Source organism: Geotrypetes seraphini, chromosome 14 (assembly GCF_902459505.1).
Source record: "Geotrypetes seraphini chromosome 14, aGeoSer1.1, whole genome shotgun sequence".
In the NCBI taxonomy this organism is placed as follows: Eukaryota; Metazoa; Chordata; class Amphibia; order Gymnophiona; family Dermophiidae; genus Geotrypetes; species Geotrypetes seraphini.
This window is the reverse complement of record NC_047097.1, coordinates 76,889,598-76,916,247: the sequence shown is the minus strand read 5'-3', so window position 1 is coordinate 76,916,247 and position 26,650 is coordinate 76,889,598. Positions and strand designations below refer to the sequence as shown.

General features: G+C 42.5%; 1 protein-coding gene across 5 annotated transcripts in view; it reads right to left on the bottom strand.

Moving 5' to 3' along the window:
* The window catches only part of ARNT2 (aryl hydrocarbon receptor nuclear translocator 2), a 247,304-nt gene that overhangs the window by 105,723 nt on the left and 114,931 nt on the right, over positions 1-26,650 (bottom strand). For all 5 annotated transcript variants that reach the window (XM_033920572.1, XM_033920576.1, XM_033920573.1 and 2 more), the window contains 2 exons: positions 8,882-8,956; positions 4,359-4,510 (listed from right to left, as the gene is read on the bottom strand). In XM_033920572.1, the coding sequence (XP_033776463.1) occupies positions 4,359-4,510; positions 8,882-8,956 (227 nt within the window). The remainder of the gene's footprint in view (positions 1-4,358; positions 4,511-8,881; positions 8,957-26,650) is intronic.

Below are 26,650 nucleotides of genomic sequence, written 5' to 3'. Positions count from 1 at the left end.
ACAAGAGAAGATAGAGAGGACAGCGGTCATCGTGGGGAACTCCATCATCAGACAAATCGACAGCCACATAGCAGGAGGAAGACTGGATCGGCTGGTGACCTGCCTACCCGAAGCCAAAATAGAAGATATAGTGAGCCGCATCGACAGGATCATCAACAGCATGGAAGAGGAAGATACGGCGTTGGTGATCCACGTGGGGACAAACAACGTGAGCAACAGGAACTACAGCAGAGAAGGCCTGAAGGACCAGTTCCGGATGCTAGGAGGGAAGCTGAAGACTAGATCGCTGAGGGTAGAGATCCTGCCGGTACCCAGGGCCAACGAGAAGAGGCAGACGGAGCTGCAAGCAATCAACACATGGATGAGGCGCTGGTGTGAGGAAGGATTCCACTTCATGCACAACTGGATGATGTTCTGGGGGGAAGAGCAAGCTATACAGGAAGGATGGACTCCATCTCAGCGGAGACGGAACGAGGCTAATTGCAAGCAACATCAAGAGAGAAATTGAGAAGTTTTTAAACTAGGAAGACGGGGCAAGCTGATAGTCGACCAAGAGTTGATGGTTCGGGAAACGGTATACCCAGAGGATATCGTGCAGAAAGATAGCGGGGAAGACTCACTGGATTATAGGCAAGACAGAAATCCTGACGGATTGAAATGGACATAAGAGGGAAGGAAATGCAAGAAAGTAACAGGCAAACTCAAGTGTATGTATACGAACGTAAGGAGCCTAAGGAATAAGATGGGGGAATTGGAAGCTATGGCACAAAAAGATAACTTTGACATCATCGGCATCAAGGAAACATTGTGGAATGAGGAAAACATCTGGGATACTGTGCTACTGGGATACACGCTATACTGCAGAGACAGAGTAGGTCAAAAAGGTGGGGGTATTGCCCTATACATCAAAGAGGGAGAGAACACGCCGGAAATGAAAAATAAGGTAGACTCTATGGGCCAAAATTCCGGGAATAAATGGAACGGAAACAAAGATCGGCATCTACTACCAACCCCCAAGACAGTCCGAAGAAACTGATGGAGAAATGACAGACGAGATTAAACGCAACTGCAAGGGAGGCAACACAGTTATCATGGGCGACTTCAATTATCCAGGGATAGACTGGAACCTAGGCACCTCCGGCTGCAGTAGGGAGACCAAGTTCCTGGATGCTGTAGGTGATTGCTTCCTGGAACAACTTGTCAAGGAAAATATGAGAGGAAATACAATTCTGGACTTAATTCTAAATGGACTATGAGGACCGGCGCAAGGAGTAGAAGTAGAAGGGACGCTGGGAAGCAGTGATCACTATATGATCTGCTTCAACCTGGACACAGGGGCAAAACAACGATCCAGAACGACGGCTACGGCACTGAACTTCCGAAAAGGAAATTATGAAGCGATGAGACTTATGGTGGGGAAGAAGATTAAAAAGAGGATAAGCACTGTAAAATCTCTAGAGCAAGCATGATCCCTTTTTAAAGACACAGTCACCGAGGCGCAAAATCTATATATACTACATATCAACAAGGGATCCAAGAGGAAAAAGAACAAGGAACCGGTGTGGCTCACTGTAGCGGTGAAGGAAGCGATCAGAGACAAGAAAACTTTGTTTAAGGAATGGAAAGGTCAAAAAAGGACGAAAACTGGAAAAAGCACAAACAACATCAAAGCAGGTGCCATAAGGCAGTAAGAGGGGCCAAAAGAGACTATGAAGAAAAAATAGCCAAGGAGGCAAAAAACTTCAAGCCCATTTTTTCGATATATTAAGTGGAAACGACCCTCGAAGGAAGCGGTGGGGCCGTTGGATGACCATGGAATAAAGGGAGTGCTAAAGGAGGACAAAGCCATCGCTGACAAACTAAACACATTTTTTTGCATCTGTATTTACCGAAGAGGATATATGCAACATACCGGAAGGCGACAGGCTATACTCAGGAAACGAAGACGGGAAACTGACAGGGTTGACGGTCAGTCTAGTAGAGGTATGCAGACAGATTGATAAGCTCAAAAATCGATAAATCCCCAGAACCGGATGGTACCCATCCAAGGGTCATCAAGGAACTGAAAGGGGCTATAGCTGAACTGCTCCAACTAATAGCCAATCTGTCGATCAAATCGGGAAGGATTCCGGAAGACTGGAAAGTGGCGAATGTTACAACGATCTTCAAGAAAGGTTCGAGGGGAGAACCGGATAACTACAGACCGGTGAGTCTGACCTCGGTACCGGAAAAGATGGTAGAGGCGCTGATAAAGGACCGTATCATTGATCACTTAGACGGACACAATCTGATGAGGACCAACCAGCAAAGCTTCAGCAAAGGAAGATCATGCTTGACGAACTTGCTGCACTTCTTCAAGGGAGTAAACAGGCAGATAGACAAGGGTGACCCAGTCGACACTGTATATCTGGATTTTCAGAAGGCATTCGACAAGGTCCCACACATGAACAACTACTTCAAAAAATCACGAGCCATGGAATTGAGGGTGAAATACTCACGTGGATTAAAAACTGGTTGGCGGATAGGAAACAGAGAGTGGTGGTAAATGAACAATAACTCGGACTGGGAAAGCCTCACGAGTGGGGTACCGCATGGCTCGGTGTTTGGACCCATGCTTTTCAACATATTTATAAACGATCTGGAAATTGATATGACGAGCGAAGAGATTAAATTTGCAGATGATACGAAGTTATTGAGAGTAGTGAAGACACAGTGGGATTGCGAAGATCTGCAACGTGACATAACCACACTCGAGAAATGGGCAGCAACATGGCAACGTGGATAAGTGTAAGGTGGATAAGTGTAACGTGGATAAGTGTAAGGTGATGCATGTCGGTAACAAAAATCTCATACACGAATACAGGATGTCCAGGGCGGTACTTGGAGAGACCCCCAGGAAAGAGACTTGGGAGTACTGGTCGACAAGTCGATGAAGCCGTCCGCGCAATGTGCGGCAGCAGCGAAAAGGGTGAACAAAATAAAAGGAATGATTAAGAAGGGGATCACAAACAGTAAACACACTTGTAGATTAGTAATAGGAGTTTGAACTGTATGCATAGTTGGATAGGGAGCCAGTAAAGTGATTTGAGGAGAGGGTTAAGGTGAGTATAGCGAGGTTGGCAGAAGATAAGTCGTGAAGCAGACCTTTGTACAGATTGTAGGTGGAGAGACAGTTTAGCAGGAGACCTGTCAGAAGTAAATTGCAGTAGTCCTAGCTTGAGGTTATGAGGGTATAGACAGATGGTGAATGGGAGGGAGCAGGGTAGAGGGTTTAGGAAGTGGTGGGACATTCAGGCAGCAATATCAGACAAACAGGTTGAAACTTTTTCTTGGATTTTAGGTGAAATCTCGGGTGTTGAGAGGTCAGATCTAGGAATCATCAGCATATAGGTGATACTGGAAGCCATGAGGGGAAATCAGGGCACCGAGGAAAGAGAAGAGGTTCTAAGACAGAAACCTGGCGCATACCAACTGCTAGTGGGATAGCAGCAAAGGAGGATCCACCAGAAAATACACTAAACGTGTGATGGGAGAGGTAGGAGGCAAACTAGGAGAGGACAGAATCATGGAATCCAAGTAAGGACAGTGAATGTGGATGTTTGGGGGAGGAAGGAGGTTCAGAAGAAGTTTTGTGGATGTTCAGCGAGGTGGGAGGGAGGGACAGATGATTGCACATTTCAGGTTGGTATCTGAAGCTATGTGGATCCTGACTATTATTCAGTGCCACTATCCACATAGCTAAACAGCCAAAGTTAGGACTACTATTTATGCAGTCAAGAGGTCTGACTAAATCCAGGATCTATGGGTTCTGCCAAAACAGAATCTATGACCAAAATAGGCCACTCAGTTTCAGCTAGAGTTACCAAATGGCTCCAGAAAAAGGAGGATGGATTGAGACATCCGGGTTTTACATCCACTGAAAGCAATGTAAGTAAAACCTGGATGTCTCAATCCGTCTTCCTTTTTCTGGAGCTATATGGTAACCCTAGTTTCAGCAGAAACCAAAATGAATCCCCCACACCCAAAGAGCCCCCCTACTCATTCTCCATCCCCCTCCTCCATGATCACTCTCTGCCCCCTCATCCCACCGATCACTCACCCTGTGCCTACCTTAGGAAGCTCTGGTGGATTAGTGGCCTCTTTGGGGGCAGGAACAAATGCCACCTGTTCCTGCCCCATGCCACTGCTCTGTTTCACAGGCTGCCAAGACTGCTGTGGGAAGTCCAGGCAGTAATTTTGCAACTGTAACTATACAAACTCAGTGAAGGCTATAACAAGTTACACTAAGAACTTTAATGATTTATTTAACATTTATAAAATTATAATCTTGAATTTCAGAGCAAGTAAATAGCACATACTTCACATTGGTATTAGTGCATATAATGTATTCAATCTCATCTGAATACGGATTCTGGAAGGTGAAACTGCTTGTTCGAATCAGCATCCACTCCCGATTCTTGGTGCGAAAACGATACATAACAGACAGAACTTGGCCTTTCAGTTTAAGAACCTATAAAGAAGAATGTATGAAAGTTAAACAGCAACTAATTAACAGAGAACAGATTTAAAAAAGAGTTTATGGGGCTCATTTTCCAAAAAGGAAAAAGTCCAAAATGGCATAAAGGGGCAAATGGACATTTTTTTTTTGCCAAACCCTTCCAATTCACTACTTTTGAAATTTAGATTCTGGATGGATATCAGTTGTCATCTAAATCTCAAGGGGGCGTGTTAGAGGCATAGTATGGGTAGGACTAGGGCAAACTTATGACTTGGATGTTTTTTTGTACCACAAAAATTTTTGTACAGGATTCAAACAATTATCATCTCTTATTATATAAGCATATAAAGCTTTAAAATATATTATTCAGTACAAAGTGCTCATACCCACAACCTTAGTGCTTTAATAATAAAGATATGCAAAGGCTGCCATCGGGACCATCATAGTACTCTTCCAGTCCCGTACCACTCCCTTTAACATTATCATCATAAAATTCAACTTAGCTGCGGGAAGACTCTTCAAGATCGTTCTCCTCTCTGTTTATCTGAAATGTGCAATCCCATTCAATTTCAATATCAGCAACCCCTCAACTCGAGTTTCACTTAAGAGATGCTTCATCAGGAAGGAAGGAAGTTTGTATTTTTAGTTACAGCAAGCTCCCTCCTGACTAAGCGTCTCTTAAGCTAAACTCGAGTCGATGGATTGCACATTTCAGATAAGCAGAGAAGCACAATCTTGAAGAGCCGCCCCACAGCTAAGTTGATTTTTATGATAATAGTTTGATAATGTTAAAGGGAGTTGTATGGGACTGGAAGAGTGCTATGATGGTCCCGATGGCAGCCTCTGCTTATCTTTATTATTAAAGCAAGAAGGTTGTGGGTCTGAGCACTTTGCACTGAATAATATATTTTAAAGCTTTTTATGCTTATATAATATACTAGTCTTTAAGCCCATTAAATTAATGGGTGCTAGAATAGATGTCTGTCTGTCTTTCTTTCTGTCTGTCTCTCTGGCCCCCTGTCTGTCATTCTTTCTTTCTCTCTCTCTATCCTTGGCTAGTGTTTGTCTGGGGGGGGGACGTTTCTTTCTCTCTTTCTCTGCTGTCTGTCTGTGTTTATTCTATCTGTCTCCCTGGCCCCCTGTCTTTCTTTCTGTATGTTTCTCTGTCTTTCTCCCTGGCCCCCCTGCCTACCTGTATTTATCTGTTGTCTCTCTGGCCCCCTGTCTGTTTGTCTTTCTTTATGTCTGTCTCTCTCCCTGGCCCCCTGTCTTTCTTTCTGTATGTCTCTCTGTCTTTCTCCCTGGCCCCCTGCCTACCTGTATTTATCTGTTGTTCCATGCCTGACTGTCTCTCCGTGGCCCCCTTCTGTCTCCCTACCCCCTCCCGAAAGCAAGCCCATTACATTAACGAGTGCCCTGTGCAGCAGCATTAGCGTTTCCTCTACCCCCCTTTCCCTTCCTGCGGTCCCGACTACAAAGCTGGTGATTCCTTCTACTGCCCTGATTTACTCTGGCACGTCCCTGATGACATCATCAGAGACGCGGCAGAGCAAATCAGGGCAGTAGAAGGGCCCGAAGCAGCGTGTGAAGACTGCTGCACACGCTGGAATCGCAAGGTTCGTAGTCGGGTCCGCGGGAAGGGAAGGGAAGGGTGGGGTGGCAAAGGACTCGAGTCCCGGGCGGCGGGGTCAGTTTTTCGGTTCGTCCCGAGGGGGGGGGGAGGAGGCGCTCTTTGTACCCCAGTCCCGGCTTGTGGAGGCGATCGTCGGCTGGCTGGGAGCAGGCTTGTGGAGGCGATCGTCAGCGTGTAAAGAAACTTCCGTATTGTGAGGTGGAGAGCAGGGAAGCTTGATTGGCGCGCATGCGCACTCGTGTTTCCACGACAGATCAGGGAACACGACTTTTGAGTGCGCATGCGCGGCCTAGCATTTTATTATATTAGATGATAATCGTTTGAATCATGTGCAGAAATTTTGTGGTACAGTAAAATCACAGGAAGGTTCATTGGATATACTCCTATACTCATTGGATGTTTTTTTTGCCATAATCAAACATTTAAGAATATGTTCAGGGCACAATTTGGAAGTCTGGGGCTAGACCTGTTTTAATAATGAATTAAGTACCAAAAAGGTGCCCAAGCTGGCCAGATGATCATTGGAGGGATGACCCCCCCCACATACTCCCCCAGTAGTCACGGACTCCCTCCCAACCTCCAAAGGTGTGAATGAAACAGCAAGCACCAGCCTATATGAGAGCTTCAGATGTTATGGCCTGTCCTAGTAGAGCAGCAAGTAGGTTCCTCAGGTAGCCTAGTGGGTGGTGTAGTCAACCATAAAGATAGGGACTCAGGCCCATATCCCACTATAACTACTATATTTATAGTGGAATATGTGAGCCTTACAAATTCACTAAATCCCACCTTACCTAAATGTAGGCGACACTTGCAGACATAAGAGTTATTGGTGTAGAGTACAGTTAGGTCAAGCAGGTTTTGGAAGGCTCATCATACATCACAAGGGGATTATGGCGAGATGTATACCTATGACCTTTTATTTGAAGATCACTGCAGTGCCCCCTAAGATGCCTCACTGCTCTGCTGGAATGTCTGTGTGGCAAGTCTAATATAAATGCTGGCGGGGCGTGCTTGGCAGCACACAAGATGGCAGTGTGATCGCGGAGCTCCTCAAACCCAGGTGACACGCTGAGAATTTGTAAAGTATGTCACGGCTTTTTCGACGCTAAAGCATACCGAAAATATTGTGGAGTATGGCGGCTACGCGGCAGGTGAAATTAGATACTGCCTTCGCGGCAGGAGGATCGGCAAAGCGGCTGACACAAGATCAGTGTTTGCCGTCAAAGGTGCCTCTCCCTGCTGAAGCCATTGATGTGCTGGACAGGACTGAAATGATGGCTGAATTCAAGAGCATTAAGCAAATGCTCCAGGACAATGCTAAAGAGACCACTGAAGTTAAAGAAGAAGTTTTAAATATTAATAGGCAGATGGAGATTGCCAGTCAGAGAATGTTAACACTAGAAAACAAAGTGGAGCAGTTGGAAATCAATGCGGTTCAGTGTAATGGTCCTCGAGACCATTACAAACGCCTTCCTCAAATTTCATAGATTATTAATCATTGGTGACATTAATCTCCACCTAAACGATACCACCAACAAGGATGCATCTGATTTCATTAACTTCCTCACTTCTTTAGGCTTCCCCCCACCGGCTCTCTCTCCAACCCAAAAGGGGAACACACTAAACATCATCAGTTTCCTTGATCTCACCAATTACAAAACTTCGGTCGATGACCTACGCTGGGATCATGTCCCTTGGTCTAACCACTTCCTAGGGGCTTTTTGCCTCCCTATTTTCATGTCTCACCTTGGGCCCCCACCTCGTTCCTGAAACTCCATTACCTTTCGGAAAAAAATCGCTAGCGAACAGTTCTGGACCAAATTCCTCAGCCTAATTCCCACCATTACTAACCCTCCAAACCCTGAATCCAACTGGCACACCTGGATCATCCTCTCTGAGGCTACCTACCACTCCCTCGCACCACTATCCACTAAAACGGTCTCTTACTCCCGCAAGGCCCCTTGGTACCTTCCATACCACAGAGATCTGAAGCAGAAATGTCGATTACTGGAACGTAAATGGAAAAAATCTAAATCCCCCACAGACAGACAATCCTGGAGGGCTAATATTAAGTCATACAATACTGAACATCCAGATAAACCTGCCTCAGCGAAGAAGTGCAAGGCTCTAATTTGTTCCAACTACACCTCTAAATCCATCTCGCCACCCATCCCTATTCCTGGGCTTTTATTGTTGACTTCCCTGATCCTTAGAACTCTACCTATGCTCATTCCTCCCCCTTCCCGCTCCCACAACCTCCTGCCCTGCAACTTGAGGCATAGGACTATTTCTCTGTCATGTCAGATGATGTGCTCTTGGGGAGGAGCCATGTGTAGGAGCCATGTGTTAATAGCATAGTATTTATTTTTCTGACCTGAGGAATGGAACAGCATTTCATATACAGCATATAAAACACTTTCATATCAGATGATGTCCTTTTGTGCTAGGGACCAGCTATGCTGGTTTTATTCTGACCTAAATTGACCTAAAGAGTAGAATTCATATCTGACAGAGCATAAAGAATGGTGGCATATCAGATGACATTTTTTGAGGGGTAGAGGGTGATATTCAGATGTCAGTAGGGTTGTATGCATTATTCTGGAATGAGGAATGAAATTGCTTTTCAGACAGAGGACAGAGAATGCTGTTATTGCAAATGACTGAGCTCAATGGAATGGGTGCATATTCCACAAAGAGCTAAGGAAAAATGAGGTATATTTTAGATTTAGCAGCAGAAATGAATTTTTTACCTGTTGGAAGCTGTCTCTCAGGTGACTCTGATCCTCAGGATGGCAAAATTCTAAAATATCCTTTCCAAGCAAATCCTATGAAAATGAGAGAATTTGAAATTTTAATCAATACAGTTAAGGTGATTTCCACATACAAAAATCAAAAACTACATCACTAAAGCTTATAAGCTTATATTTATTTCTATTTCTGAGATCCATTGAGTAAAACCAAATTGCTTATTTGTAACAAGTGTTTTCCACAGGCAGCAGGAGACAAGCCTTCATAGCATGGGTTATATCACGGAGAAAAAAACAGTATGGGATTGTAAAAAAAAAAAAAAAAGGTCATAATTTGATATACCGCCTTTTTGTGATACAATCACCATATTTTTTTTTTCTGTCCCTAGTATATGCCAGCATTGCTGAATCTAGATTTGAAATAGAACTTTTAGCCGTCAGTTCTTAGGAGTAGTTGGAGGTCCTTGAGCAGAAAGGGAATGTGGACTACCCTAAGTGGTACCTGTGAGAGAGGACAATTCTTCTGGAAGCCTGTTTAGCTTTCGCTCACAGGCACCGCCTGGGGCAGGACACATTTACTTTTTGCTCAAGGACCCCCAGTTGCACAGCTTGCTATCTGCATAGCAGTCACTTTGACTCTGCAGGCAGGGTGAATGTATAGATCTTGCAGGAAGAGTTGCTGGTATAAGAAAATAAATCATTATGACTGTGTCCAAAATTCCAGGTGGCCAAAATTCTTGGAGCCACAAGTTTTGTGCTGTTGGCAAAACACTACTGCCAAAAGATTGCATAACAGTTTAGATTCTAGAAGCTTTTGTGAAACCTCAGCGTGCATACCGGTTCCCATCTGCCGCTGCCACACTTCAGTTTATTAATAAAGCTGACAAAAGAATAAAATTCCTTGGTTAGGTGGGTAGACAGTGAGGCCTTCTATCTTGCTGCCTACAGAGAATACCTGCTACAGTTAAGGACAAGGAAGATAGCTACAGGGTAAATACTGAATGATACTGCAAGTTACACCTTGGAAATGAAAAGAAATTCCAAAAATGTCCCATGCTGACATCTGCTGATTCTTCTGAAATTTCTCCACCACTGACATGAGAATGGTGATCATTTGTTAAACATTTCTATTCTAGCCTTCTATTGTGAACCTGTTTATGACAACTTTTGAAAAGAAGTAGGTGTTTTCTACCCATTGGGCCCAGCTGGTGCCAATATATTGATGATAGTGTTATTGTTTAGCAAAGGACGAGAGATGTTTTCTTAGAAATTTTTGATTATTTGAATGCTTGCCATATATCTATCAAGTTTGAATTTAATTGTCAAGTTTCTTCTGTAACATTCCTTGATGTAAATGTTGTTTTGAAAGGGGAAAAGTTTTGTACTTCAAAATATGTGAAACCAACCGATCATAATACACTGTTGCATTATATAATTATGCGTCCCCCCACTTGAAGACTAGCTTACCTTTTCCCCAATTCCTTAGACAGACGCATCTGTGACTCTTCTCAAGATTATTTGAGAACCTCTGGGATTTTGTGGGATAAATTTCTGAGTAGAAAAAGGTGGTAGATACCACCGAAAAAGGTGGTAGATAGGACTCAGAAGAGGACCTTATATAATCCTAGAGATGTTTTATTACTCGATACCAAATTTAGGGAGTCTGATCCTGTTTTGGTATATGAATCAAACATTCATCGAGTTCTTTAACATTATCACATAAAATTAGAAATAATTTTCAGACATTATTATTCCATCCATGTTTTAAGGATATAAGACTCATGTTTTCCTATTCCCAGAATTGTAATCTCAGGGATCTCTTGTGTCAACTTGATGTAGGGACCCAGTCATTGGGTTTGAATAGTATATGGCTATAGCATAGCTGTCTCGAACTGCAGTATTCGATGGCCTCCGATCTTGGGCATTGTCTCTCCATTAGGCAGAGGTTGACTGTCCTGCATGCCAGGAGTGAGTTCTGTTACGGTGGAGCCAACTTCTGCTTCACACAGAATGGATTGAGATCATCTTCAAAGACTTTATTTTATTATCTTCTACACTTTCCTCTCTTTATTTAATTTTTATTTAATTGTACCTAGTACATAGTTCCAGCTAATGGTCTAGCCTGAGCCACTTATGATAATATATATAAACAATCTCTTTATCTTATCTCTAGCTTTCCTATCTCTAATGGAGTTCCTTTCCTAGTTTATCAGTATTTTATTGTAAACCGCTTAGATCTGTAATATGCTTAAGCATTATATCAAACTAGTGTTTAAGCCCATTACATTAATTGGGTGCTAGAATAGATGTGTAGACTTTTAGCACTGAGGCGTCACTGAGGCGTTTCTTTCTTTCTTGCTTTATGTTTTTTATCTCTCTTCTTGCCCCCCTTTCTTTCTGTCTCTGTCCCCCTGTGTGTCTCTGTCTCTTCCCTGGCCCCCTGTCTTACTGTCTCTCTCCCTGGCTGTCAGTCTTTCTTTGTTTCTGTATCTTCTCCCTTCGCGAGTGTGGGGCAGTTGTAGGCGTGCATGCGCACGCCTTCCGGCCACGGACATACGGAACACGCAGGTAGGAGTGCGCATGCGCTGCTTAGGGTTTTATTATCTAGTCATTAAGCCCGTTACATTAACGGGTGCTAGAATATATGTCTATCTCTCTCCCTCCCGCTGACTCTCTCTCTCTCCCTGGCCCCCTTTCTCTGTCTGTCTTTCTGTCCCTTTCCCTGCCCCTGTGTCTTTCTTTCTTTCTGTCTCCCTCCCTCCCTCCCGTGTCTTTCTGTCATTTTTCCCCATTTCCCTGTGCAGCAGCATTTCCATCCCACTTCCCTATGCAGCAGCAACAGCATTTCCCTCCTATCCCCCCCCTTTCCTGTGCAGAAGCAGCAGCAGCGGTATTTCTCTTCCCCTCCAAGTCCCTGTGTAGCAGTAGCAGCATTTTCCCCCACCCCTCTTTCCCTTCTCTTACCGCGATCTGGCCTGCTCCGTTCGGCCCCTCCCCCTTCTTTTACTGCCGTTGTCCTGCTCGATCTGGCCTGCTCCTGACCCTCCCACTGCCGACAAACCTCCGGGCTCCAGCCACATAGGCAGCACTTTAAACACGCTGCTTCGCGGCCTTCTACTGCCAATTTCCTCTCCCGCATCTGTCTCCGATGATGTCATCAGAGACGCGGCAGAGGAAATCAGCAGTAGAAGGGCGCGAAGCAGCATGTTTAAAGTGCTGTCTATGCGGCTGGAGCCGAGAGGTTTGTGGAGGGTCAACGGGCGGAGTGGGACTGCTCTCCACCACTCAGTTGCTGCCACTGGAATGCAAACAGGGCCGCGAGTGTGGGGCAGTTGTAGTCGCGCATGCGCACTTCTTCAGGCCACGGACATAAGGAACACGCAAGTAGAAGTGCGCATGCGTGGCTTAGGGTTTTATTATAGAGATGTTAATGAAGCATAAACTGCCATACTGGGACAGACTGAAGGTCTATCAAGCTTAGCATCCTGTTTCCAACAGTGGCCAAGCTAGGTCCCAAGTACCTACTGTAACTAGATCCCAAGTAGTAAAGCAGATTTTATACTGCTTATTCTAGGATTAAGCAGTGGATTTCACCAAGCCATCTCAATAATGGCCTATGGACTTCTTTTTAGGAAATTATCCAAACCTTTTTAAAACCCCGCCAAGCTAACTGATTTCATCACATTATCTGGCAACGAACTCCAGAGTTTAATTACACGTGTGAAGAAATCATATTTTCTCTAGTTTATTATTTTTTTTTTTTCCGAATCTTTATTCATTTTAACATATACATCAAGTGTACATTAAAATATGAACACAACATATTACATTATCACTTGATAATTCCATAACAATACATAACTAAAAGATTTATATCCCACCCCCATCTCATATCTATACATGAATAATATAATTCCTATGTATATTAATCAATTAAATTATGCACATATATATTAAATTATCATAACCCACCCATCCCCCATCCCCCCCCATTCTTTCAATTATCATATAAGGAAAAAGAATAATAAATTAACATTAATCATTATGATAATTTATTATTGGCCTCCATACATCTTTAAATCTATTAAAATGACCATTTTGTATTGCAAGTAAACGTTCCATTTTGTACAGATGACACATTGAGTTCCACCAGAAGCTGTAATTTAGTCTAGAACAATTTTTCCAATTCAATGTTATTTGTTGTATCCCTACTCCTGTAAGGATCATCAAAAGCTTATTATTTACTGCAGATATTTGGCTTTTATTTCTCATACACATTCCAAATAAAACTGTATCATATGACAATGCCACATGATTTTCCATAAAGAGGTTAACTTGATCCCATATTAATAACCAAAATGCCTGAATATATGGACAATAAAATAAAAGATGATCCAGAGTTCCAACTTCAATTTTACAATGCCAGCACCTATTAGACTTAGAGCAATCTAATTTTTGTAATCTAGTAGGGGTCCAGAATGCTCTATGCAACAAAAAGAAACATGTTTGTCTAATAGATGCCAACATCGTACCTTTAATTCTCCAAGACCAAATATGTGGCCATTGAGATGCATTAATCTGATGCTTAATCTCAATGCTCCAAATATCCCTTAATCCATTTTTAGGTTTCTTATTCAAATAATTAGATAAAATTTTATACCACTTGGCGGCCTGGTGTCCCAGAAAATCTGCCTGAAAACATAGGAATTCTAAGCTATAATGATCATGTAAAGATTTCCATTCAGGGAACCCTACCTGAATAGCCTGCTTCAACTGCAACCATTTATAACTTTGTTTTTTTATTTAGACCATATTTATGTTGCAATTGTGAAAAATCAAGCAGTTTACCATTTTGAATAACTTCATTTAAGGATCTTATACCTGCTTTAATCCAATCTTTCCAGACAATCTTAAATCCGCCTATTTGTATCTTGGAGTTTACCCAAATAGATTGATGAGTAGACTTTCCAATAGACTCAGGAGTTAATTTGTCCACACATCTTAATGTTTTCCAGGTATCCATTAATGCTCTATTGTCTTTACGTATTCTAGGCATCTTTATACTGAGCAGAAGATCAAGTCTAAGTGGAAATATAAGCGACCTCTCAACCCATAACCAGTCTGGCAGTTGTTCCAAAAGCTCTGGGAGGACCCAATACATACCTTGGCGCATGATATAGGATTGGTGATACCTATAAAAATTAGGAAAATTTACCCCACCCTCCCTAATTGGCCTTTGCAAAGACACTAGAGCAATTCTTGCAATTTTACCCAGCCAAATAAATTTAACCAGAATACTATTTAACTTTTTATAGAAAGACCCCTGAAAAAACATTGGTATCATGCCCAATTGGTAACAAACCACAGGCAGAATCATCATTTTAACAGTTTGAACTCTTCCCCACCACGATAAATGCAAAGGATTCCATTGCTCACACAACTCTGTTACTTTTTGTAATAAAAATTTTTCATTTACTTTCATTGTCTCTTCGAGTGTATCTTTCAACCAAATACCTAAGTATTTTATTCCATCCTCTTTTCAAATAAAAGGGAAAGAATCAAATATACCTTTTGTACAATACACATTTAAAGGTAAAATTTCTGATTTAGGTCCAATTTATTTTGTATCCTGAGAATTTTCCAAATGTATCAATTACTTCAAGCAGACATGGAATTGTTGTTTCTGGATTTCTCAAATGAAACAATATATCATCCGCATAAGCGGATACTTTATAATCCACTCCAGCACATGGAATACCTTGTATGTCCTTTGCCTGTCGAATAGCTAATAACAAGGATTCAAGTACTATATCAAACAGCAAAGGAGATAATGGACAACCCTGCCTAACTCCCCTTTGCAATTTAAAAGCATCCGAAAAATTATTATTTATATATAAACGAGCAATCGGGGAGCTATACAGTGTTTGAATCATTTGTATAAATCCAGATCCAATACCAAACCATTCCATAGCTTGATACATGAATTTCCAATCTACACGATCAAAAGCTTTCTCAGCATCTAAAGATACTGAAAAAGCCGGATCATTAATTTGTTTTGTTAAATAATACATCTGAAATGCCAATCTAGTATTATTGGAAGAGTGTCTTTGAGCAACAAATCCAGTTTGATGCATACCTATTATATGCGGAAGAGCTTTAGCCAATCTTAAAGCTAAAATTTTAGCTAATAATTTACATTTATTAAAGAAATAGGCCTGTAATTTGAAACCAATGTTGGATCTTTATTTGGCTTTGGCAAAACAATAGTTAAAGATTCTGCCATAGTGCCTGATATACAATCTTTATTCAGTTTATCCTGATATAATTTTAACAAATAGGGTAAAAGGGAAATTTGAAATTCTTTATAAAACTCTACCGTAAATCCATCCCCACCTGGAGCGGTCCCAACTCTAAGAGATTTCAATGCTGTTTGTAACTCTTTTAGCGATATAGGTTCATCTAAACTTCTTTTTACATGATCAGGAACTTTAGAACCTTCAATTAAACTCAAAAAATCCAACCCATCTTTCTCTTTATTTGCATAAGACTCAGAAGAATAAAGGGACTCATAATATTTCAAAAATTGTTTTAATATATTTCCAATCTGAGAATGAGAATTCCCTAAATCATCTTTAATTATGCCAATTTTCTGTTTCCTTTTCTTTGCTTTTAAATAATTTGCCAATAATCTTCCAGCCTTATTTGAACTACCATAATACAATGTTTGCTGAGCAAAAATATCCTTCCTTACTAACCTAGAGGAAACCTCATTATATTCACATTTTTTTAACAATATTTGAAACGCAGCCTGTTCCCACTTGTTAACCAATTGTAATTCTAAATTTTTAATCTCTTTTTCCAAGCTTACAAACTGCTTTCTTAACTGTTTCTTATTATATGCAGAATATGAAATAATTTGTCCTCTCATAGTTGCTTTGAAAGCATCCCACAAAATTTCAATCGATATTTCCTCTAAATCATTAAGTGTAAAATATTCCTTCATTTTGACCTGAAAATCTGTACAGAATTTAGAATCAGCAAGCAATGCATTATCAAACCTCCATACAGGTTTGGAATTATCTTGATCTACTAAATTCACTTCTATCCATATACCACCATGATCTGATATTACTATTGGTTCTATGGCAGCTTTTCCAACTTGCTGCAACATCTGATTTGAAACAAAAATATAATCAATTCTTGAAAATGATTGATGAACATGTGAACAAAACGTAAATTCCTGATCATTAAAATGAAGAATACGCCATATATCTTTTAAATTACATGATTGTATTAAATTTTCTAAACCCATTGATTTCATAATTCTGCTAGGTTTTTTATCCATTATTGGTTCTATAACAGCATTGAAATCCCCTGCCACCACTAAATTAGTAGCAGCCAGTGGTAATACTAATAGTTGTAGAGATTTAAAGAATTCACTTTGATTCTAATTAGGGGCATATATATTTAATAACGCCATTGTAGTATTACCCATGCTCATGTCAACAAGTACCCACCTTCCTAGAGGATCTGCCTTAACCATATTAAATGTTGCCGAACATTTTTTGTTAACCAAGATTGCTACTCCTGCCTTTTTTTTTTTATCGCTGGTGCATATAGACATTGTTTTATCCAATTATCTGACAGCTTCATGGATTCTGACCCAGACAAATGTGTCTCCTGTAAAAAACAAATATCTATATTCTGTTGCTTAAGATATGACAATACCTTTTTTCTTTTTATTGTGTGATTGAGGCCATTTACGTTCAAGGAGAAAATTTTAAAACCCATTATATAACTGAAATTTATTATACAAATACAGTGGTGCCTCGCATAACGGACGCCTCGCACAGCGAACGCTGCGCACAACGAACTTTATGTCTTGATCCGTACAACGAACTTCGTTTCACACAACGAAGTCGCCCGAGCTGCATCCTTCCGCGCAGGCACTGCGCTTAACTGCCCTCTCTCAGCCTGGTTCCCTCTTGCCCCCCCCGACTCCCCGACACGATCGGGGCAAGAGGGAGCTCAAGCCCTCTTGCCCCCCCGACTCCCCGACACGATCGGGGCAAGAGGGAGCTCAAGCCCTCTTGCCCCGCCGATTCCCCGACACGATCGGGGCAAAAGGGAGCCCAAGCCCTCTTGCCCCGCCGATTCCCCAACTCCCCGACAATATCGGGCCAGGAGGGAGCCCAAGTCCTCCTGGCCACGGCGACCCCCTAACCCCACCCTGCACTACATTACGGGCAGGAGGGATCCCAGGCCCTCCTGCCCTCGACGCAAACCCCCCCTCCCCCCAACGACCGCCCCCCCCCAAGAACCTCCGACCGACCCCCAGCCGACCCGCGACCCCCCTGGCCGACCCCCACGACACCCCCAACCCCCTTCCCCGTACCTTTCTGTAGTTGGCCGGACAGACGGGAGCCAAACCCGCCTGTCCGGCAGGCAGCCATCGACGGAATGAGGCCGGATTGGCCCATCCGTCCCAAAGCTCCGCCTACTGGTGGGGCCTAAGGCGCCTGGGCCAATCAGAATAGGCCCGGGAGCCTTAGGTCCCTCCTGGGGGCGGGGCCTGAGGCACATGGGCCCAACCCGACCATGTGCCTCAGGCCCTGCCCCCAGGAGGGACCTAAGGCTCCCGGGCCTATTCTGATTGGCCCAGGCGCCTTAGGCCCCACCAGTAGGCGGAGCTTTGGGACGGATGGGCCAATCCGGCCTCATTCCGTCGATGGCTGCCTGCCGGACAGGCGGGTTTGGCTCCCGTCTGTCCGGCCAACTACAGAAAGGTACGGGGAAGGGGGTTGGGGGTGTCGTGGGGGTCGGCCAGGGGGGTCGCGGGTCGGCTGGGGGTCGGTCGGAGGTTCTTGAGGGGGGGCGGTCGTTGGGGGGAGGGGGGTTTGCGTCGAGGGCAGGAGGGCCTGGGATCCCTCCTGCCCGTAATGTAGTGCAGGGTGGGGTTAGGGGGTCGCCGTGGCCAGGAGGACTTGGGCTCCCTCCTGGCCCGATATTGTCGGGGAGTTGGGGAATCGGCGGGGCAAGAGGGCTTGGGCTCCCTTTTGCCCCGATCGTGTCGGGGAGTCGGGGGCAAGAGGGCTTGAGCTCCCTCTTGCCCCGATCGTGTCGGGGAGTCGGGGGGGCAAGAGGGCTTGAGCTCCCTCTTGCCCCGATCGTGTCGGGGAGTCGGGGGGGGGGGCAAGAGGGCTTGAGCTCCCTCTTGCCCCGATCGTGTCGGGGAGTCGGGGGGGCAAGAGGGCTTGAGCTCCCTCTTGCCCCGATCGTGTCGGGGAGTCGGGGGGGGGGGCAAGAGGGCTTGAGCTCCCTCTTGCCCCGATCGTGTCGGGGAGTCAGGGGGGCAAGAGGGCTTGAGCTCCCTCTTGCCCCGATCGTGTCGGGGGTGCCAGGGACTACACGGAGTCACCCACCGTACCACCCGATTCGGGTAAGCGCAGGTATCGGTGGGTGGCTTATTTGCGGGGGGGTGCCTTATTTTACATTTTTTTCTAAAAAGGGGGGGCTGTCTTATTTGATGGCCCTGCCTTATCATCGGGGAAACACGGTAGAAAAAAAAAAAAATGAACAGTTAAGTCCCAGTTTTTGCCGCTGAGACTCTGCCCTCTCACTGTAAAATTAGACTCTACTTAGTCTGTCTTTAAATTTAAAAAATGTGTGTTGTTTTAAAAAACAATTATGTTTTTAGATGTATCTAAATAAAAATAATAACCAAAAATTTATCTTTTTTATGTCATCTTAGCATATTTTATGCTGCAGAACGAATTATTTTTTTTTTACATGTATTCCTATGGGAAAACGCGTTTCACATAACGAACGTTTCACATAACAAACTTGCTCCTGGAACCAATTAAGTTCGTTGTGTGAGGCACCACTGTATATTCATCTCAAAAATAGAATATAAACTTTTTCCTCATACCAAAAACTTAAGCACACCCTTAAACCCTCATTCCTAACCCCTCCCCATATCCCCTCCCTTATTCCCACCCCTCCCCTCCCCAAAATAAATGCAAACTTCGAAACGCCCATAGTGGCCAAGCAAAAGAAAAACTCCCCAGAGGCAAATTAAACCCATTAAATCATTAACTTAAGACCTTAATAATAAAAAGAGAATCATCTTAAGCAAAGGAGTAAAATTACATAATATTCCAAATCTCATTTTCGTAATATTTATTGTCCCCCATATCATTAATTTTTTTTTTCCCCAATCCAAAATCAAACCCATTCTGTATATTAATTATATTCAACTTCTATCTTATTGAAACCAAGACATTTTTAGTCTTTAAATACTTCCGTTCTATATTATTGTACCTTACCATAAAATAAAAATATTGGTATTTACTTCTTCTCTAAGTTTCTTTAAAACTTAAAAATGTTTAAACCACATAGGAAATACTTCAATTTAATCATATATGTTAATCTCATATATCTAATTGTATTCTATTATATGCCTTATGCAATATATAATATTTCTCTATTTACCCCATGTATCTCTGAACATTCTCTAGTACATCCTAAAAGAATATATTAAACCTTTCAATTTCATTTAATATATATCACAAAATCTTAATTCCTTTTCTAGGCATTCACACCATTCACATTATCCACTCACACTTAATATTACATTATTTATTAATTTGTATCCCATATGTAATAACTTAATAATTAAATTTTCATTTTATAATATTAATATGTCATCTAAACTCCCTTATATATTAAAATCTTCATATGTTAAATACTCAAAGAGTAAATCCTATTTTATAATCTCTATATTGACCATAAAATCCCTGTATCCTATATAATTAATATCTACTTTTGTATCCAAAAACTCCATTAGTGTATGGCTTTTAATACTCTATTACATATTATTGTCCCACCAAAAATAATCTGTCCAATTTTCTTCCAAAAGCCGTCTTCCATGTTAATCCTCTTCTTTTCTTCTAACTTCTGTTTTTCATTGTTGATTTCATTTAAAACATATGACAAATTTCAAAGAGCAGGTCGTATCGTACAGACTCACACTCTTTCTAAATTTCAGTTTGCCATATTCATCAAACCTACTCAACAACATTTAGAGTCTTTTTTTTTCCCCCCCCATTTCCTTTCTTCATTAAGAGCTGTATATATGTTTGTGCTCTTTGCTTAAAAGCGTCCTGGGGTTACATTCTAACTTACATATGTTGTTGTGCAGAGTTATGAAACCGCACTGATTTCAGTCTGAACTGTACAGTGTGCAATTCTACAGTTTTATTTATGGCATCAATGAAAGGCAAGTTCTATAACACCAGCTGTATTCCTTTTGTTTAATCCTTTCCTTGTTTAAACATTAACAGAAGCCAAATTTCAATAAGAGCAAATGAGGCCACTAATATATTAATATAGGTAGCAAGACATCAGACAGCACTCCAAAACCAGTTGCTGCATGAAAGTGGTTGCCATCGACAAAAGCTCATTTTCATTTTATATCTCAGCTTCACTCATTGTAGTACACAGCGCCCCCTTCTCTTCAGGCAAAACCAGGTTATTGCAATCCTTAGAATGTCCAGTTTTTTGTTTTTTTTAAAGTCATTTGAACTATTAACTGAATTTCTGAATATTATAACAAATCTTTTCTTCTCTCTTCAGCATCATTAAAAAAAAATATATATCAGTATTCTTAAAAGAAAATATGTTCAACAGATAACATATATCCTCTTCTTTACATTTCCTTTTATGTGTTCTTTGGCACTTCACATTTTTCTATAAATTCTTTTAATTTACTGGCCTCTTCAAAACTATAAGTTTTATTTTCATACGTAACTTTCATGACTGCTGGGTATATTAACCCATATCTCGCACCCAAAGCTTTTAACTGCGGACGCATTTCCAGTAACAGCTTTCTTTTTTGAGCTGTCACTCTTGCAAAATCAGGCACTATTGATATTTTTGAGTCCTGACACTTTATATCTTTATTTTCCTTAGCCAACGCTAATATCTCAGCTACTTGCTGATATCTGAGCAACTTTATAATCATTGGCCTGGGTCCTTTTTGTGCAGTTAGCCTTTTTGTTGAGATCCTATGTGCACGTTCCACTTCTAACTGAAATTTGCTTTTTAAAGGTAGAATCTTCATTAAAAAGCTAGTCATGAATGTAACTGAATCATTTTTTTCTACCCCTTCAGGTAGACCAAGAACCCTTAAATTGCATCTCCTTTCGCGGTTCGACAAATCTTCCAAATCTCTTTTTAATATTTCAATTTCTTTCTGAGCCTTTTTAAACTGCCCTGATTCCAATTCAGTTATTTCCACCTTTTTCTCCAGAGTATTCATTTTTAAATCTACAATATCCATTCTGCTTTTTAACCCTGCTATCTCATCTCTAACTTCTTTTATATATCTTGAGTTCTCTAACACAATTTCTTGTACCTTTTGAATTTCCCGCAAAAGATCTCTATTATCAACCTCCTCCACAGCCAAAGGAACTGATTGAGGGGAAGTCACTTCCAGTTGTGACCTTTTACCTCCGCTTGATCCGTTTGCCATCGCACTTTTATTTCCTTTACCCGACCCCGATGCCATTTTAACAATCTTAATGCTTCCTTTTTTTAAAATTCTCTTTATTATTTTCCCCTTAAAAGTTCAGTAAACTGCCTGCTTTCACAGAGCCGATCTCCTACACAGCCATCTCTCAGCACGTTGAAGCCACGCCTCCTTCTCTAGTTTATTTTAAATCTACTACTTAGTAGTTTTTAAAACAGAGAATGCTCAAGTTTATGGAATTCTGTGGCTTACAGGACTGGAGGCAACGTGGATTCACTAGAGGTAGGTCTTGTCTTTGACTGGGTGACCAGAGAACTGGATAGAGGATGTGCGCTAGATGTGGTGTATTTAGATTTTAGCAAAACCTTTGACAGTGTTCCACACAGACGTCTAATAAATAAACTGAGTACCCTTGGGATGGGTCCCAAAGTGACAGGCTGGGTCAGGAACTGGTTGAAAGAAGGCAACAAAGGGACGTGATCAATGGAGATCGCTCTGAGGAAAGGGATGTTACAAGTGGTGTGCCTCAAGGTTCTGTTCTTGGGCCTGTTCTTTTTAACATTTTTATAAATGATATTGCTGAAGGGTTGTCAGGTAAAAATTTGCCTCTTTGCGGATAACACCAAAATCTTCAATAGAGTAGTCAAGCCAGATGGTGTGAATAACATGACCTGGCGAAGCTTAAAGAATGGTTTGAAATTTGGCAGCTAAACTTTAATGCTAAGAAATGCAAGGTCATGCATTTGGGCTGCAAAAACCTGAGGGAACGGTGCAGTTTAGGGGGTGAAGAACTCATGAGAATCTTGGAGAGGGTGAGATCCAGAAGGCCTTGAGCATGTGCAGATGCTCAAGGCCCAGCAGCAGCCCAGCAGAAAACCGGCGGCAGGCACTTTCTAACACCGGCGGCGCATGGGTAAGGACAGGGCTGGTCAGTGGGGGGGAGGAGGCAATCGCAAAGGGAGGGAGCAGCGCCGGTGGCTTCGGGGGAGGGGGGGAGCAATACAGCCAGTTCCTGGGGTTAGATCAGGTGTTGGCTCTGAGGTCGGTTTGGGTGTCGGCTCGGAGGTCCGGGGTCTGCTTTGGGGGCAGGTGGAACGAATCATCTGAGTTGCCATTATGGCCTATGGGGAAAGTTGCTTTGTTAATAATGTACTTATTGACCCTTCCTTCCCCTTATTACCCTCAAATTCATGTAAGTTCTTGTTTATTGTCTTTTTAATGTTCACTCCTCCCTTATCTATATATATAATTATTATTTTATCTTTTATTTCATTTTTTTTTTTTAGCATTGTAAACCAGCCAGATACATGTTGATGGTTGGTATATTAAACACAATAAAACTTGAAACTACTTTGCATTGCGAGCATGCTTCTGGAACGAATTATGCTCGCAAACCAAGATATCACTGTATTTTATTTTGATTTTATGTTGAATATGATGTATATATTTATTTTTTGAAAGATGTCTGAAATGTTTGTGACATACTACTATATGTGTGTTGTTGTACTTCGCCTTGTAAAAGGCGGATTATAAATAAACCATATTTGAGTCTCCTTCTGATAATGGTGCTTTTTTCCTCCCCTCTGATAACTGGCACGGCTATCTTCCCCCAATGACTTGCACTGCTATCGTCAGGAAGCCAACACCATTACTATCTCTCCCCCCCACCCACCCTCGATGACCGGCACTCCTATCCTATACTACCTACAATCCCCTGCTCCAGACCAACATCATACTTACAATTCTATTGCTCACTGCTCAGAAAGCTGATGCTAACACTCTGTGCTGGGCTGGAAAGGGGCCTTGAGCATCTTGAGCAAGCTTGCTGGTTCCCGCCCTCTCTGGGATTCTCAAGAGAGTCTGGCAAGCCTTGAGCATGTGCAAATGCTCAAGACCCAGAATCAACTCTACACAGCGCATTGGCATCCACTTCCTGAGCAGAACTGTAAGTGCAAAGTCAGTCTGGGGCAGGGGGGAGCAGGAAGTGAAGGAGAGAAGTGTCTAACCCTGTGTTTTCCAGCGCTGCCAGTGGAGCTCCCCCTGAAGCAACTTCCTGATTCCGTTTAAGCAGATTGCAGCAAAGGAACCGTGCATAGGAGGCTGTGGGCAGCGCAAAATCGCTGTTGTGCTGGCAACCTCCTTGTAATTTTCCTGGTGAGGGGGGCTTTGGAACCAGGTGGGGAGAGTATTTGGTGGTACCAGGGGGAGGGAGGGAGAGAGGAAGAAGGGAGAGCATTTGGTGGTATCAGGGGGAGGGAGGAAGAAGGGAGAGATGGTGACTGGGAGGGGCGGAGAGTAGAGGAATGGGAGGCACATGCATGGAGGGGAAGGCAAGAGGGGAGGAGAAGGCAACATAAAAACATAAGAAATGCCTTCACCGGATCAGACTCTAGTTCCATCAAGTCCGGCGACCCGCACACGCGGAGGCTAAGCTAGGTGTTCCTTGATGAAGACCTTGTTAACCTATGTCCCTCAATGTGATTTGCAAGAAGGTGTGCATCCAACTTGCCCTTGAATCCCAGAATGGGAAAGGGAAAGGAGATGGTGCACATGGATAGAGGGAAGTGATAATGCACATGGATGGAGGAAAGGGGAAGAGGCAGTAAGAGAATGTGCACATGGATGGAAGTGGGAAAGAAGAGGAGGGATGAAGGAGAGGGTAAGAGCTGGAAAGAGATCTGAGATGGAGGCAGAAAAATGGAAGAAAATTGAATATGAAAATCAGTGCCAAAGATGGATGTAGTGCAAAAAGTGAAGGAGAGAAAAAAAAACAGCAAATGCATCAAGAGGCCTTGGAAACAGTTACTGTAAGAGCACAGATGGAACAAGATGATCAGAACAATAAAATCGCCAGATAACAAAGGTATAAGACTTTGGTGAGACCTCATTTAGAATATTGTGTACAATTCTGGAGGCTGCACCTTCAAAAAGATATAAAAATTATGGAGTCTGTCCAGAGGAAGGCTACTAAAATGATACTTGGTCTTCGTCATAAGGCATATGGGGACAGACTTAAAGATTTCAATCTGTATACTTGGGAAGCAAGTGAGGAGATATGATAGAGATGTTTACATACCTATGTTATGTAAATATACATGAGTCGAGTCTCTTAATTTGAAAGGAAGCTCTGGAATGAGAGGGCATAGGATGAAGTTAAGAGCTGATAGGCTCCGGAGTAATCTAAGGAAATACTTTTTTACAGAAAGGGTGGTAGATGCGTGAAACCATCTCCCAGAAGAGGTGGTGGAGACAGAGACTGTGTCTGAATTTAAGAAAGCCTGGGATAGGCACGTGGGATCTCTTAGAGAGAGGAAGAGATAATGGTTACTGCGGATGGGTAGAATGGATGGGCCATTTGGCCTTTATCTGCCATCGTGTCTATGTTTCTAAATGTTTTTATTTTCAATTTAGTGATTGAAATGTCAATTTTGAAAATTTACATGTTATTTTTATATTTGGACTGTTCAAGAAGAAATGCATTTCTTTCTGTTTCTCTTGTGGTATAATGTCTGCAGAGTCTGGCTTAAGAGGATTTCATTTGTCTACAATAGTACTTTTGCTTTGTAGGTTTGTATTTGAAGAGGGGTTTTTTCTGTTTTCTGCATTTGTGACTGAAGCCAGGTGTTCTGGTGAGGATAGAAATCCAGAAACTTTGGTTGGTGTTGTGGCCTCAAGTAAGAAGGTATCCGTTGTCTCTTCTTCAATATTTTTGGACTCGAAACAACCCCAGTTGAAAAATTAGTGATTATTTATGGCATGATCCCTGACACATGACACTCACATACCCAAATTTCTAATCTCAGTTTATACTCAAGTCAATCTTTTTTGGGAGAAAAAGATTACCTCGGTTTATAGAAACATAGAAACATGATGGCAGATAAAGGTCAAATAGCCCATCCAGTCTACCCACTCGCAGTAAGCATTATCTCTTTCTCTAGCACAAGCGATCCTCTCTGCAGACTGCTGAAATGAGGTAAATGGATGCGCAGGAGGCCAGGGGGGAAGCCCGACACCAGCACTTCTCGACTGCTGCCGCTCCTACTTTAGGGGGCGAGGGGGAAGAGTCAGTCACCGAATCAGAAGGCCGATTTTTTTCAGTTTTAAATTGATTCGAATCGATTCGAATCGTGAATCGGGCAGTACTACCGGACATCCTGTATAAGATTTTTGTTACCGACATGCATCACCTTACACATATCAACGTTGAACCTCATTTGCCATGTTGCGGCCCATTTCTCGAGCATATTTATGTCACATTGCAGGTCTTCGCAATCCTCCTGCATCTTCACTACTCTGAATAACTTTGTGTCGTCTGCAAATTTAATCACCTCACTCGTCGTACCAATTTCCAGATCTTTTATAAATATGCTGAAGAGCACGGATCCAAGCACCGAACCCTGCGGCACTCCACTGGTGATGCTTTTCCAGTCCGAGTATTGTCCATTTACACCCACTCTCTGTTTCCTATCCGTCAGCCAGTTTTTAATACACGTGAGTATGTCACTCTCGATTCCATGGCTTGCAATTTTTTGACGTAGTCGTTCATGCGGAACCTTGTCAAACATCTTCTAAAAATCCAGATATAAAATGTCAACTGGGTCACCCTTGTCTATCTGCCTATTTACTCCCTCGAAGAAGTACAACAAGTTCGTCAAGCAAGATCTTCCTTTGCTGAAGCCGTGCTAGTTGGTCCTCATCAGATCGTGTCCGTCAAGGTGATCAATGATGCGGTCCTTTATCAGCACCTCTACCATCTTTCTCGGTACTGAGGTCAGACTCACCAGTCTGTAGTTTCCCGGATCTCCCCTCAAGCCTTTCTTGAAGATCGGCGTAATATTCGCCACCTTCCTGTCTTCCGGAATCCTTCCCGATTTGATTGACAGATAGGCTATTAGTTGAAGCAGTTCAGCTATAGCCCTTTTTAGTTCCTTGATTACCCTCAGATGTATGCCATCCGGTCCCGGGATTTATCATTTTTAAGCCTATCAATCTACCTGCATAACTCTTCTAGACTGACCGTCAACCCCGTCAGTTTCTCGTCTTAGTTTCCTGTGTATAGCCTGTTGGCTTCTGGAATGTTGTGTATATCCTCTTCAGCAAATACAGACGCAAAAAAATGTGTTCAGTTTGTCGGTGATGGCTTTGTCCTCCTTTAGCACTCCCTTTATTTCATGGTCATTCAACGGTCCCACCGCTTCCTTCACGGGTCATTTCCCCTTAATATATCAAAAGAACGGCTTGAA